We start from the raw sequence: 15,976 nt of genomic DNA, 5'->3' as shown, positions 1-15,976 counted from the left end.
GCTCCGCCCCTTCCCACCTCGACAGCCGGAGGAAGGAAGCGGAATAAAGCCGGCGCTGATTGGCTGGGCTCTCTCGCCCCAATGGGATGGCGTTTTGGATCGCGGCGGCAGCAGCGGGCGCCTCGGCGGCAGGCGGAGGCGGGTCGGCAGCCGAAAGCCGGGTAGTCTGAGGGGGCTGCGTGTTTCCGGAGGACGTGGCGGACAGGCTCCTGAGGCGGCTCCGGCTCCTTCTCTTCAGTTCTTTGTCCGGCTGGCGCGGCGGCTCTTACCGACATCATGATTTCCCTCACGGATACACAGAGTGGGTGAATTGGGGGGAGAGGAGGGGAGGGGGGCGGAGGTCAAATATTGTTGCTCCTGTAGTAGTGATTTTTGGTGTTCTCCTCCCCATTTTCAGCTTTCTTCCTAGCTTTTTACCCGTCGTTCTGACCCACGAATCCCTCATTGCTCTCCCAACGGTGATGGTTAACATTAAATGGTTTTAGCATCGCCTGGATTGGGGCGTGGAATGGGAGACATCCCCCCTTGGAAACACCCTGTCTGGAAGGTTCCCCTTTCTTCACCTAATATAAGTAGAATAAATATAATCTAAAATGAATGGGCACAAAGGCAGCAGCGGAAAAAGCTGCATGGGTGCGACCGGGCAGTTAATTCAGGAATAGTTGAGCTGGGCTTCAGTGTGTGTGGTTTACATACATGTATGTATATATGTGTGGTGTGTGTATGCATAGATAGATAGATTGATAGATAGCATAGATAGATTAGATAGATAGATAGATAGATAGATAGATAGATAGATAATAAAGATATAAATAGATATAGATAGATAATAAGTATGTGTGTGTATGCATATATATGTGTGCATATGTGTATGTATGTATAACAATTGTGGTAGTAGCAAATAGCAATTGCGGTAGTAGCAATTAATAATGTGTGTGTGTGTGTATCCATCATTATTTGCTACTACTGCACTCATTATTTTGGGATGGAAGAGTGTTTCACAACCTCTCACGCAGTATGATTCCTACCACTGTACCTGTACCCTTGTCTTGTTATTTTTTTAAAAAAGTGGAGGTAGTAGTGGCTTTTATATGAAAAAAATGTATATTTTATATGAGCATCAGACATGCTCTAATTGCAGAGTGCCTCCACCCTGAGGGCCCTCCAGCTGTGTTGGATTTTAGTAGGTGGATTTAGGATGTGAAACTCAAATTCACTTGGCAGTCAATGGATTAAATAAGGAAAGCTGGCATAAAGTCATCCCTGCTGAGCTGTCAGGAAAATATTATTTAAGATAGAATGTGTTCTCTTGCCATATGTTGGTTCAAAATGATGTGCAGTGTATTTGAGCTTCATTGTTTGCCTGCAGGCATTTATTACCCAACTATGTAACAACATGAATCCTAGTGAGTGTAGGGTTTGCTCTGTTTTTATACTCTAACCAAGGAACTAGTAAAATGAAACCACACCCTTACCAACAGTAAACTACAGCAATTCCCACACTCAGTAGTACTCATGATGTTACATAGTTGGGTAATGAAATATCTGTAACCCAAACTCAGAGCACCAAGGACTATTGTTCAACCCTGAGCCAAATGTATTCTCTCCTGTAGGAAAATAATCTGAACATCAGTGTTGGAATACTTGGAATTTCTTGTATAATTCAAGAGTTGAATGATATGCAGCCTTGTTTTAAAATCCCTTAAAATGTTTGCATTTAGCCTTCTGAAGAGGAGGGATGCTAAATTGTTTGGCTAGGTGTAAAGGAAGCAGTTTCCCACCTCTACCAAGCAGTTATTTTGCCCGTGTGAAATAACTTCTCACCTGTGGCTACTAAGTGAAATATTTAAATACAGAGCTGCATTAAGGCACAGGCTATCATTTATTGCACGTGTAAGTATTTGGTGTTATGGAGATTTTAATAATGGAAGAAAAAGTTCCTGCTTCCACAAATTATATAAAGTCTAAACATAAAAGATAGTTGGACCAATATGTGGCAGACTGAGTGATCAATGGCTAATTGTCATGCTACATCTAAGACTAGATTCCGTAAATAACTTGTGAGAAGCAGCAATAAAATGGTTTATCTAACACCTGTTCTTTTTGTGAGCACTTCAGGAATGCTTACACTGGCATGTGTTGAATTCTGTTGGCTATATTTGAGTAAGTGCTCACAGAATTGATACTTTTATGATAAGCAGTCTTATATAGAAGCAGCCTTTTCCGTGTAGTGTATAATAACCCATACCTCAGTTGGATAAATTAGTGCTGCTTTGGTTAAGTTGTCTAAAATAAAATGATTTCATTGCTACTCATAAAAGTTGCACAAGAAAACGTTTAACATGTTTACACAAGTAATGTGAATATTATGCAACATCATGGAACATAAAGAAGCAAATTCATAATTATGAGAATCAATTTAGTGCCAGATGTATTACAACTTTTAAAGCAAAACTTTTAGAAAGTTATACAGAAATCTGTTACATGCTTGGAACTTTTAAGCTGTTTATTTTAATCTATATTGAAGGCATCATTATCTATGTTGTAATGTCTTGCCCCATAGTAATTGGCCTTCTTTGGAGCTCCATCCTCCTGTACTGTCCCCATGGAGCAGTTAATTTTAGGTACTGAAAGCAATTTTGCTGTTCACTCCTTTCTCTCTCTTACTATTGGGTTAATGTCAGAAATCTGAAACCTCTTTATCTCCTCAATTTAAATCTGTCAAAAAATCTAAGTCACTACTTAAAGCATAAATATGTTCTATTTCTCTGTTGATTTGCAGAAATATTCCAGAGTCATGAAACAGTCCAGTTTATGTTTAGTTTCTGTTGTCCAAAGTGTATTTGGATATATGTAGCTTAAAAGTATAAGTACAAATATAAGTATAATTATTGTCATTGTACTTAAATACAACAAAATTGGGGGAAAAAAGAATTTTAATGAAACAATAACTTGTATATTCTTTCAAAAATTAACAGTTCCCGAACTTCAAAATCAAGTTTGAAGTTCACAAAGGCGAGAACATGAGTTCGGCTGCATTTCTTTACTAAATACTGAAATAAAGCTTCCTTTCCTTAGCAGCCTGCTCAGTTTCTATGCTGATTGCAAAAGAAAGGTAGATTGCTTTGTTCCTCTTCCAGCTCTTTGCTTTCTCAATTGCCTCTATGTACCTGCCTATTAAACATTTCCTGGTAATCATATTAATTCTTAAAAATAAAATCAATGCTCATTATAACAGTTTATTCTGCTTAAGACTGCTGTCTGAAAAATTAAAATAATTTATAAATACTGTAGGTTCTTGGTGCTCTCTAAATCTCATTATTTTCTCGCAGACGTCTCATTACCCAACTAGGTAACATGATCAATGCTAGAAGGGAGCAGGGTTTTCTCTCTGTACTAGTGATTTGTTTTGTCAGTGTTGGTGGGAGTGTTTTTGGTGGTTCCTTGATTATTATTGTTTACAGTTAGTTTGTCTAAGTTGGTAGTTCCTTGATTGGGTTTTCTTTACTGGTTCCTTGAGCTACAAATTTTAAAATGTTTCAAGAGTTTATCTTACTTTGTACTACTAATACATCAATAAAGTAATATATTATGGTTATTTTCATTGTAAGGTCTTTAGATAATGAATTGCAATGCTAGAATAGGTGGACCAGATCTGTGTTAAAATCAAAATACATTATTGAAGCAAAGATTTAATGTTGGAGTAAAACTGATGTTTCAGTTTACTTGGTAAAAAACTATTTTTTTTGCATTTAGTTAATCATGGGTCTATACTTTTTTTAAAATAGCCTTCATGGAAGAAATATAAGTAGGTTATTTTAAAAAGTCTCTAAACTGAGTGGAAAAATGATTGCATCTTCATAATGTGCAGTTATGGATCCTATGGCCAACATTTATGTTTGACATTTGCAAAATATTTGAAAAGAATATTCTCAAAAATGCATTTATATAAAACAGAGTTCACTTTTTTAAAGCACCCGTGTCTTTGTAGGGCTTAATGGCTGCTTTGAACAGTGACAGCTGACTCTACAAAATATTTCCAGTTGTCTGTGCATGCACAGAAAAAACGTCTGCTAAGATTACTGGAGAAGTGAATTGGCAGGGATGGCATTATTTATAAATGTAATAAGTAATTTGAGAGAGAATGTGTTAATTGAATTTAATACTTCCTCGTGAATTCTGCTTTGAATGGGTATTCTGGATCTCAGCACCACGGAGTGTTGGGAGAGTTTCTTTACATTAGACAATTAACAAATGTTTTAGAAACCTAGTAGATAAGCCTACTGTGGGAGACAAAAAAGGGAAAAGGACAGTTGTGACTGCAAATGTGATAGCTCAGGCCTGTCAAACTCGTGGCCGGTGGGCTAGATGTGTCATGTGCTGGCCATGTCCATGCCTAGTTTAGCAAAGGGGGGAAAGTCCGATATGTCATGTGATGATGCAAGTTTAACACCCCCGTAATAGCTGAATCTATAAATCAGCTCTGTATCAAATATTGGCTATTTTTAGAGACAAAAGTGTCAGTAATCAAAACAAAAATATTCTTATAGAAGTTCCTTCAAAATAGCATGTTTCTATCTCAAAAGAGGGCAAATGTCAGGTTTTTTTTTTTTTAAAAAAACCCAATAAGTTGGAGCCAATTTTAAAATGACCTTGGCTAATGTTATAACTCTGTATAAAGTTTCAATGATTATTTTGTTTTCTTGCTAACACTGAGTAATTAATATTCCTTTTCTTTTTTGTCTTGCAGAAATTGGGATGGGTCTTACAGGTTTTGGAGTATTTTTTCTTTTCTTTGGAATGATCCTTTTTTTCGACAAAGCACTATTAGCTATTGGAAATGTAAGTAGTTTTGCATGAATAACATTTACACCGAATAATAGGATTCTGAAAGTGCCTATGTTTAACACAGACAATTCATGTAATTCCCCTCTGGCCAAATTCACACAACGGCCTTGGCAGAAATGAGATTGGATAGCTCGAGATTCAACAAGTTGTAGAAACTCATACTTGGAGTAGGCAGACCATTGTTGTTTTTTAAACATTAAGTTGTGTCTGACTTTTGACACTTTATAGGCAAGTGCTGTCTATGCTACCCTGTCAAGCGCAGGGTTTTTTTTTCTTCAGTTGTTGGATATTCAACTTTGTATCAAATTTGATGTTATCAAGCAAGCATGTTCTTTGCTTGCCTCTTCTTCTTGTTCCAAAAAGCATTCCTAGCATCATTGCCTTCTCCAATGAATTTACGCACATGACATGGCCAAAGTAAATCAAATGTAATCTTGTAATTTTAGCTTCTAGTGATGTATCTGGTTTTATACGATTTAAAACCTCTCTGTTAGTTACACTGTCTCTCCATGGTGTACCCAATAATTTATGCCAGCACGATAATTCAAAGGCATCAATTCTTCTTTGATATAGATTGCCAGAGCATTATATTATAAAGTTTTAATATGGTTTACAGGTAATCTTTGACTCACGACCACAATTGAACCTAGAATTTCTGTTGAAAAGTAGTATCCCATATTACAACTTTTCTTGCCATAGTTGTTAAGTGAATCACTGCAAGTTGTGGAGTTAGGGGCTGGCTTCCCCGTTGATTTTGCTTGTCAGAAGGTTGCAGAAAGTGATCACATACATAACCCCGGGACGTTGCAACTGTTGTAAATACATGCTAGTTGCTAAATGTCTGGGTTTTGATCACATGACATGGGGATGATCCAACTGTCCTAAGTGGAAAATGGTCATAAGTCACTTTTTTCCAGTAGTTATAACTTCAAATGGTTGTAAGTCAAGGACTACCTATACTTGTTCTGTTACAATCTGTTAGTTGAACAAGAATTGTGTTTTGCCAATGTAGGGTTAATGTTCAGTGTATTGTGTTAATCTAAACTTCGGTTTGGGAGAGGAGACAAAACTGAATGTTAAAATACAACAGTGTGGGAAATGTCACTAAGTGAGATATTAATTACTTAACTAAAACACTTATTGCTAGTTGTGTATACAAATTATTCTGGAGATGAAAGATTCTATTTTTACAATAGTAGGTTTTGCACATACCTATTACCATACTAGATGATAACCCAGCATTGCCCGGGTATTTATTTATAGGGGGAAAATGTCTGGACCAAATGTAATTTCTAATGCTGGATTTTCCCCCTTACCAGAGGGAGCCCCCTTGTGGAGTACTGTGAAGCCCTTACCATGGCAACTCCACTGCGCTGTACAGTAGAAGCCAATACGGAAGTACGGCACAACAGGCTGTATCTTAACAGAACACACACCCCTAGGGGTGTCTTATCCCCACAGTATTTTTCTCCAGAGAGTAAGTCATCTGTGTACCAAGTTTGGTTGAAATTGCTCAAGGGGTTCCAGAGTTATGCTGGAACATACAAACACACAGCGATAGATAGATAGATAGATAGATAGATAGATAGATAGATAGATAGATAGATAGATAGATAGATGATAGATAGATAGATAGATAGATAGATAGATAGATAGATAAATAAATAGTAGATAGATAGATAGATAGATAGATAGATAGATAGATAGATAGATAGATGATAGATAGATCTAATCCTTAGCAACAGAGGCATGAAAGTCAGCTGGCTGACTTTGGGCCAATCCCTCTCTCTCGGCCCAAACCACCTCACAGCGTGGTTGTTGTGGAGAAAATAGAAGAAAGGAGGAGTATTAAGTATGTTCATTGCCTTATTTATAAATGTAATAAAGGTAGGAGAAAAATAAATGTTCCTCTCTAATCTATCATGTTAGTAATACCCCTAAGTGTTTATACTGTAAATTATTTATCTCCCTTCACAAACAGTTATGTTTTTTTATTGTGCCAACATTATAAAGATACCTTTAAGACATTCCTATTTCCTAGCAAATTGTTGGCATAGATATTTGGAGAACATTTATTTTGAATCTGAGTATTTTCTCTCTGAATATTTCCTATCTTCAAATACTTTTGTTTTCATTTTTTGCAGGTTTTATTTGTGGCTGGCCTGGCTTTTGTAATTGGTTTAGAAAGAACTTTCAGATTCTTTTTCCAGAAACACAAACTGAAAGCCACAGGTTTCTTCTTGGGTGGTGTATTTATAGTTCTCATTGGCTGGCCTCTGATAGGAATGGTCTTTGAAATTTATGGCTTCTTCCTTTTATTCAGGTAATTTTTATTTAATTACATATCAAATGTATCCATCGCAGGGAGGCCATTTAAGTTTGGTTCCAAATATGCTTTTGGTTGGCTATCACTAAGAAAAAAACAAATTCTGCCGGAGGAGTTTATAGACATTTGTGATTTCAGATATGTGAGGAATAGTGCTTGAAATCTCATTTAGAAAAAAATATTTACTGTACTTTTGGACTACACGCACCATGATTTTGAAGAGGTACATATAAAAAAAAAAGTTTGCAGGCCTCCCAGACCCTCTGCAGGCCTCGTTTTTTTGCACTCAAAAACGGGGGGGGGGGGGGCATGCAGAGCTTTGGGAGGCTTGTAGAGTGCTCCTGGAGGCTGGGGGGGGGGACCAAAAATGAGCAAAAATTGCTCGTTTTTGCCCCAGGAGCACCTCTGCACGTCCATTTTTGCAAAGGGGGTAGGGTTTAGGTAGGCAAAAAATACTATATTCAGTCTATAAGACACACTGAGATTTTCACCCTCTTTTTGGGGAGAAAAAGTTGTGTCTTATACTCTGAAAAATAGGGTAGATAGAAATGTAGAAGAGTGCAAGCTTTATGCTAGCAATCATTTCTAGTACAGAATTGCATTTCATGGTGGGTTGTTTCTCTCCTATTGCACTGTTGGCAATATGTGCAAGGAAAAAAAATACAGGTAGTCCTCGAGTTACGTTCACAATTGAGCTCAAAATTTATTTTGGACAATTTTACAAATTTTCTTGCCACAGTTTGAATCATTGCATACGTTAAGTGAGGAACAGGGTCATTAAATGAATCTGGCTTCCCCATTGACTTTGCTTGTCAGAAGGTGGCAAAAGCTGATCACCTGACCCCGGGACACTGCAACTGTCATAAAGATGATCCAGTTGTTAAGCCTCTGAATTTTGATTGTGTGACCATGGGGATGCTGCAGTGGTCGTACTGGTCATAATTTGATTTGATTTTGATTTTATTTTATTTGTCTTGTATGCCGCCCACTCCCGAAGGACTCCGGGCGGCTCACAATAGACAAGGGAAAGGGGGAAAACTAGACAAAGACAACACTTTAAAAACAAAACCGCAACATTCACAATTTCCGTGGGGCTGGATATTTCACAGGCCCCCCGGCCAGCTGGATTCACTTTTTCTCAGTGCCGTTGTAAGTTTGAATGGTCACTAAATGAACTGTTGTAAGTCAAGGACTACTTGTAGTAGTTCCCTACACTGCTGCCTTGTGAATTCTGGCACACAACCCCAGGTGAATGCATCTTACTGCCAAAAAGAAAATTTGTATAGAAATAATTGTTCATTTATTAGACTTACAGGCTGCCTCCTCCTGTATATCTGGGCATCTTTGCAAGAATAAACCCAACAAAACTACATAATATGTTGTCCAAAAGAATGTCTGGAGATAATCAACATTTAATGAAACAGTCAAAGCATCCCATAAGGGGCTTACTGCTCATTGTAACCCTGGTGTAGAACGGAGCCAGGTTTTAAGGGCTCATTTAATCATGGTCAGAAGTGGGGCAGGCATAAGAATCTCAGGTGAAGTGGTGTTCCAAGGACAGGCACCATGACACAGAAGGATTACTCAGTGGGATCAATGGGATTTAGAGCATGCCAACTCTGTCAAACCAGATAGGTAGAAACTACCAGAGAAAGATAACCAGCTTCTGTAGAAATCTGTTTAATTCCCATTGCCACTGTAAGTTTGAATGGTCACTGGAGAAGTAGTCAGTAAGCAAGACTCTCTGTATCACTAACTACTTGAAATATGTAAAGACTTAGAGTTGGGCGCACTCTTCATTCTGAAAGGGACGAATATATGTGATGTGAGGAATTACATATTTCTTCATACAAAAAATAAGCTACAAAATCTTAGGAAAGTGTAAATGCAGCCTATTTTGGAAATATCTTCTAATCTTGTAATGTGTTTGTTTGTTTTTTCCCAAAGGGGCTTTTTCCCTGTGGTGATCGGTTTTATTAGAAGAGTGCCAGTTCTGGGGTATCTGTTGAATTTACCCGGTATAAGATCAGTAAGTATGACATAATTTCACATAATAAACAGCAAGTTCTCTTTTCCTTCTGTTTCTTGGATTCCATTTAAAGAACCTGGACTAGCATGTACAGAGATGTGCATTCTAAATATGGGTCACTAAATGCTTATATTTGCCTTCAGGTAACAATGGTAACAGGATTCGAATAAGGATTCAAATTCAGGATAAGCCAAGCCTTCCCTATCCTTATATTTATTCTCCAGATTTTTTGGACATCATCTCCCCATGTTTCAGGTCAGAAGAGACATAATTTTCCCCCTCTACTTGAATTTGAATTAGGACAGTTTTCATACAATCACTCACAGGAGGGGTTTTTTTTAAGTTATCTTGCAGCTTATCCAGCAAATTGAGTTTGAAGTTAAAAGCTGGTTTGGCATAGAAATTGACAGGTCCTTTAGTTTCAAGAACAAGAATACATTGTTGATATGCATAAATTGTCACGTAAAGCTCCCATCAGATTTACTCAAGTCCCTTTGATCTCAGTATGAATCACAGGTTTGTGAAAAACTACTTATCTCTTTTAAATTTATGAACTTCTACATTTTCCCCCCATTGATGTCAGTGATTCATGTAAGTCTTCCTGGCATATAAAGGAATTCCGAATGAACAAATAACAAAAATAATAATCCAAAATGGGCAAATACTTCTTGACCAAACCACAGCTACCATTTATGAAGCTCAATACAAAAACATTATTTATCCCAAACTTAACAAATAGGTAGCTATACTCTCTCCTCATTTAGAATGCAGTGACTGTATTCTGTTCCGATGACTTGTTTGTTAATTGAAATGTTCGCTGTGAACATGTGACCCAGTGAGAGAGATACAAAAATCCCTGGTTGCTGCTGTGTAATTCAAAGTTCTCTCCTACAGTGTCTTGTGCCTGGCATTTTTGTTGCCCCCTTACAGACTGGAGAGATCGCTTAAACTGTCTCTTCTTGAGCTGCTTTTGTCCGCAACATTTCCCTAAAATGTGTTAACCTCAAGTTAAGAGACTCTGCTCAGTGACCTTAATTAATTGATTAGAAACCCTTTTGTACTGCAGCTTGAAACTGACCAGACCTTCATCAGTTTTTCACTTGGAAGGTTTTTGTTGTCAGGTGCCTTAAATTTGGAGGTTATTGGTCAGAAATTGAACTTTTGGCCACCACATATTACTGCCATGAGTGGTGCGATCGTCTAGAGGTGGAACTCTCGCCTCACAATCAGGAGGCTTGGGTTCGATCCTAGGTAAAGGCAGATATTTCTCTCTGGACACAATGAATATATGTGCTGAATAAAATTCCACATTGGCAATAGGAAGGGCATCCGGCCAGTAAACACTCAGCTCTATTCAGTTGCCCAGACTCCACCCTGCAAGGGATTATGGGGTCATTAAAAGGAGATGATGTAGTATTACTGCCATCTTCGCAACTGGTCACTAAGTGAAGACTATCTGTAACGATGTTCCAATTCCAGTTTGAGGCAATAACCTAACATTCTCTAAATCTATTGGGGCCTATGAATGAGAAGGACAGTTAGGAGAGAGCAAGAGAGTGTATGTTTTCCTTGAAATGGGCTTGTGGTGTGTCTTGTTAGGTGCATTAATTACCCCCCCCCCCCAAATGGGGAACTTTTAGAGGGTGCTTGAGAACAATCTTCAGAATGCCCTTTCAGAAAGCATGAAGGCTTTCAGAAAATGTTTCACTCTAGGAAAGTTGTTTGAGGTAGCTGAGAAAATAAATTGAATAACAGGAAAGGCATCAAAAGCTTATCCACATGCCATTTTATTTTGAGCATTCTTTTGTCCCTATTTTGTGCACCAAGATTGTCGGGAGCATTAAACTAAACCAAGCAAATATAACAGATTTATTGTTCAGGCTCATTAAAAGGAGGCCATTCAACTATCACCTCAGCTCCGCCTATTGCTTTTGCTAGCGTTTCACACCCTAATTTGGATGTAATGGTTTCTGGAGATACAGAGTAAGGATGGGGAATCTTCCCAGATAAAATAGCAAGTTGACATTGTCGTATATTGCTGAGGTGAAATCTAACTGCAGGGGGAGTTTCCAGAAGGGAATGTGGGCATCTGGCAGGCCTCACCAGGCATATCCAAAACTGCCTATTGCCCATATCCATCTTTACAATAGTCGATGCTCATGAAATAACATGGCAGCCTCCTTGTGGATGTTGACACATTTCTTTGCAGCTATGATTATTCTCCTATCTCTCTCTAATTTTGCATTTCTGAACATGTGTAATATTAAGCATGCAGTGGCTGGCATTTGTTTAAAGTGCATTACAAATTGAGAATTCTAAATAGAATACATACAGACATAGATATCATGTTTTCAGGATATAGCTGCAATTACACTTAGGCTAGGAGAAGCATGCTGCCCTTTACTCGGCCTGACAGTGTGCCATGCCAAAGGTTGGCACATTTTGCTTTATTGCTACAGGAGCTTCATCCGCACATCGTGCCTCTAGTTTCCAAGGCATCAGTATGTCTAATGGATTAAAAAAATCTTAGTTAATATAGCTGGGTTTTCTTCTTATTTTAAATCTACTTAAATAAGTCTGTTCATAATTTGGCTTGACATCTTGCTTATTGCTTTTCTGTATCAATATCATTTATAAACTGGACTTTATGGAGTTAAATCCTTTTGGAAAAGTTAATTGTTGATGTTTTCTTCAAAGCCTGCGTAGGTTCAGGAGACAATTCCCAGTAATGGTTAGTTGAAAATATCATCTTCAGTCTATTAATGCATGAATGGCTGATTATTTTTCAAAACAATATTCTTTTCCTCCCCACTTTGGGTTAATGAGCTAACAGTTTTTATACTTGCATTATTTCTGATTTATTTTTATTTATTTTTCATTCTGTTACATCTTCATGTTGCTCTGTGTTAACATAATAACATACCATGGCTAAATGCGGTTGTAATGCAAACGGTCTTACTTTGTGTAAACTACATAAGGCCTTGGTTAGTATTGTTTGAATAAGATTATACTACACCCAGTCACTCACTTAAAATGCAAGTGTTGAAGTAGCATCAATGTGTTCTATTCATAATGAATGTATTAAATTTTGATTTCTTTTCCTTACCCCAATTCCACCTTCCCTTCTGTCTCCTTTGCCCACAGCTTGTAGATAAAGCTGGAGAAAGCAACAACATGGTATAATGATTGACAAAGATCCTGAAGACTGGTTCTAAATTTATATTATTTATAAAACCTTCATGAAGATCGGTCAGTCCAGCACAACGATTTTGTTGTATACGAAGGCAACATTTGTAATGGTCTTTGAAGTAAGTTTCCAATTTACACCATAGTATACAGTAAACCTATTTAATATATAAAAAGAAAAGAAAACCAGAAGCAAATTTGCAACCTAAGACTTGGCATTGATGTACCAGGAATGCTGTGAACTCAACTGGCGAAAAAGTCATGGAATGTTAGAACTCTTCAAGACTTCTTCACATTTTTTTTGGAGTACAAGCTAAATGCAGCAAACTCTCTTTGGAATTAACAGTGCCTGTCATTTTTACCTCCTTACGTCGGAAGGTGTAAGAGAGTGGTCATGGGTCAGTTGGTAAGGCGTGGCCCTTCTCTCTTCCTGTCTGCCAAATTTCCTAGTTCCTCCCCTTTTTTGGAAGGAAAAAAATATTATCCCGACTGTTTTCTTCTATTGAAAGTGAGACAGCTTCCTTACGCTTGATTGACACAGCATTTGAAATGAATCCTCGTTTTTAACAATAGCAGAAGATTTCATCACATGGTTCAGCTGTATAAATCTCTGTAAATAGATGCTGAAATAAATCTTTGTAGGAAAATGTTTCAAGCCAAATGTAAATTTTCATTACCTACATCTTTTACCTTTGGAATATGCAAAAATAATAATCTTTTTTTTTTTTTTGTACGGAACTGTACAAAACTGAGTTAAACCATTCCTGGATTCTTTAAATGTTTGATTTGGCAGGGAATGTGGAAACCAATTTTACACTCCTTTTTACTGGTTCTCTTTATCCCAATTACTGGTAAGTGTTGGAAGCAAGAAGTAATATTTTTCTCATTGATTAAACTATGTGCACATAATATGTAGCTTCATAGTGAGTTGCTTTGCTTCATGATGTTCACACAGTTTATGAAACTCGAGTTGCCTAGCTCGCAAATTTGTGCAAAGGCATTTCAATCCCGAATCTTTTTTTAAAAAAAAAAGGTTATTGGTAGCCAACATATAAAGTCCTAAAGCATGAAGCATCATGTTTTGTTTACTGGCAATATCTGAGATCCAGGAGCTAGATTTAAAGGACTGAGCTTAAGCTCCCCACTCTTATTCTGAGGGAGCATCTTACAAAGCTAACTTATTGTGTAAATAACTTTTCTAACCATCAAACAAATCCATCAGTTTACTGGGAAGTCTTGGGAAATCATATTGGCAGCCTTGATCAAGTGGCACATTAATTTGTTATACTTTGACTATGGGAAACAATTCTTATTGTTACAAATGACAAGATTCAGAACTTTTATGGACATTGAACTGAACTGGCAGAAGAGGACATGTGAATGACTTTAAGCAATAGGAAAATCACATTGTTCCTTTTTCGGCCCCTTCTTGCAGTGGCTGTTGCTCACAAATTTGTCCTGACGTTACTTTTGTTGAAGCAAGCATGTTAATGCAAAGCTATTGGTTTCTTTAAATCTGAGTGGTTCAATCAGCCAGACAAATACCTTGGAGTGAATAAACACAAGTTACTAATACCCAAGGATGGGAACTATTTTGTTCTTTAACTTAGTGCCCTAAATGATTCTTTAAAAGAACTTTTTGATGAGACGAATCGATTTTGTAAATCTGTGAAAATCATTTTTAAATTGGCTCTTCAAGAGACATTTCTCTGTGAGCTTCCACGTTGTAGAGGAGTTAATAAAAATATATTACCATTAAGGATCATTCTGATCCCAAAATAGAACACTCCAATTTTGAAACAAATGGTCCTTGTGTTCTGGTATAGTCTGATACAAAATGGGCCTGCTATGATGTTGGACCGCATCCAAAAACATTCGGAACATCCTGTCCCAGAGTTGCAGTACTATATGATGGAACAATTGACACGCTCCTGTTCCATTTCTTTGATTTCCTCTTGGGAGAAGTATCCCTTAAGAAAGGATGTTTTTCCCCCCTCTAAACCAAAGTTTCTCAACCTTTCGGGCTTTGTGGACCAACCGGCAGGGGGGAGGGGATGGTTCTGTACAAGCAGCATTCAAGCGCATGAACATGCACAGATCCATTTGCACGAGTGGCTGGCAAGCACGTCTGCTGCTCGCACAAATGGAACGTGTGCGCCCATGTTTCCCGCGGTGCATGTAAGTGAGGCTTCCTCGTGCGCGCTTGCCTACCACTTCCACTGCCCAGTTCTGAAGGGATCAGGGCCCGATAGTGGGCCACCGCGCGGGGATTGGGCAATCCTGTTCTAGGCAGTTGGTTGTTTTCAGCCTTAAAATAGATGTAAGTGATCTAATTGTCCCTACAACACTAGTAACATGGGGTATTGTTTTATATTGCAGACTCTGTCTCTAATTATTTTAAATAGAATCCTGTTGAGTTGAGTAGGCCATGGTCAAAACATAAACCCTAAACATCTTTGCTGTGTATGTTCTAGTTCTCATTTGATATTTTGGCTGTAGAAAAGAATTGTTAACTGACTCATTTTTTAAACCATTTCAATTGTAGTTTTTGGGCTGGGAGAGATGATTAAGATTTGGAGCAAAGCACACGTCCTTTTTAGAGCTGTAAATTTGGATTCCATCAGATGTTTGGCAACCTCAGGAGACTTTCCAGAAGGATCAGACTGCCAGATTACCTTCCTTAGATTTTTACAATGAGTCTCATTTGAGTATTGAGTCTCCCAACAAAACACTACCCAAGTTAGGAAGATTCCTAATACAATAGGAATCAAAATCTTCCTATTTCTGTTTCTTTTCCATGTTGTGAAGGTAGCAGAGGAAAACATTGCTTCCAGTCATTTCGGGGCATAATGTCATCAAAACATTATCAGATACCCATCGTTTAATTCATCATATCCATGTGACATTCTGGTTAAGTCGTAATTTACTGAAATGTAGGAGAGACGTTGGTTAAATAGCAAACATAGTGTCATGGTGCTCTAGAAAATAAAGCGAAGACAATTTGCTTCTTACACTGTCCACTTTGGATGGCATCTTTTCACTTTTCTGAGATTCACATTAAAATTCAAAACACTTTAATAAAATTCAAGGGGGTAATTTTTAAGTCAGCAGAGTGCAATCTAATACCACTGCTGCTCTATTGTTTTGCTAGACACTCCTAGAAACCCTCTAGAGTTGGTTATGAACCAATGGAAGGTTGTAAAGTGGTAGTAGATTTCACTTTCACTGCTTTTTCACAAAAAAGGAAGGATCCGGAGAACTCGATTCGATTTAAACTAGTTTGCTGTCTTGTGCAGTTTAAAACATACTATTATGTTTACGTTCAGGCAGCCAGCGAGGAAAATATAATCCTTGCAACTTCTAAGATCTTATCCCAATGATGGCAAACCTTTTCGGCTCCGCGCCCAAACCGGAATATGCGTGCATGCGCAGACCAGCTGGACAGTGCACATGCACACGCCGGCCAACTGGTCTTCAGGTTTCCGGCACATACATGCACACCAGCCAGGTGGTCTTTGTGCGTGCTGGAGCACTGGAAACCCGAAGACTAACTGGCTGGTGCATGCGTGCTTGTTTTCTGGCCATTT

General features: G+C 38.0%; 1 protein-coding gene across 1 annotated transcript; it reads left to right on the top strand.

The window, feature by feature from the left end:
• The first annotated feature begins 97 nt into the window (after positions 1-97).
• GOLT1B (golgi transport 1B) lies at positions 98-13,040 on the top strand. The gene is made up of 5 exons (XM_032221964.1): positions 98-301; positions 4,751-4,842; positions 6,993-7,171; positions 9,122-9,203; positions 12,348-13,040. Exons 1-5 carry the CDS (start codon positions 277-279, stop codon positions 12,384-12,386), a joined length of 417 nt encoding a protein of 138 aa, XP_032077855.1. The 5' UTR covers positions 98-276; the 3' UTR covers positions 12,387-13,040.
• The last annotated feature ends 2,936 nt before the right edge of the window (positions 13,041-15,976 follow it).

The sequence above is a fragment of the Thamnophis elegans genome, chromosome 7 (genome assembly GCF_009769535.1).
Source record: "Thamnophis elegans isolate rThaEle1 chromosome 7, rThaEle1.pri, whole genome shotgun sequence".
NCBI lineage: Eukaryota > Metazoa > Chordata > Lepidosauria > Squamata > Colubridae > Thamnophis > Thamnophis elegans.
Note: the sequence above shows the minus strand (reverse complement) of the source record. Positions and strands in the feature narration are given on the sequence as shown.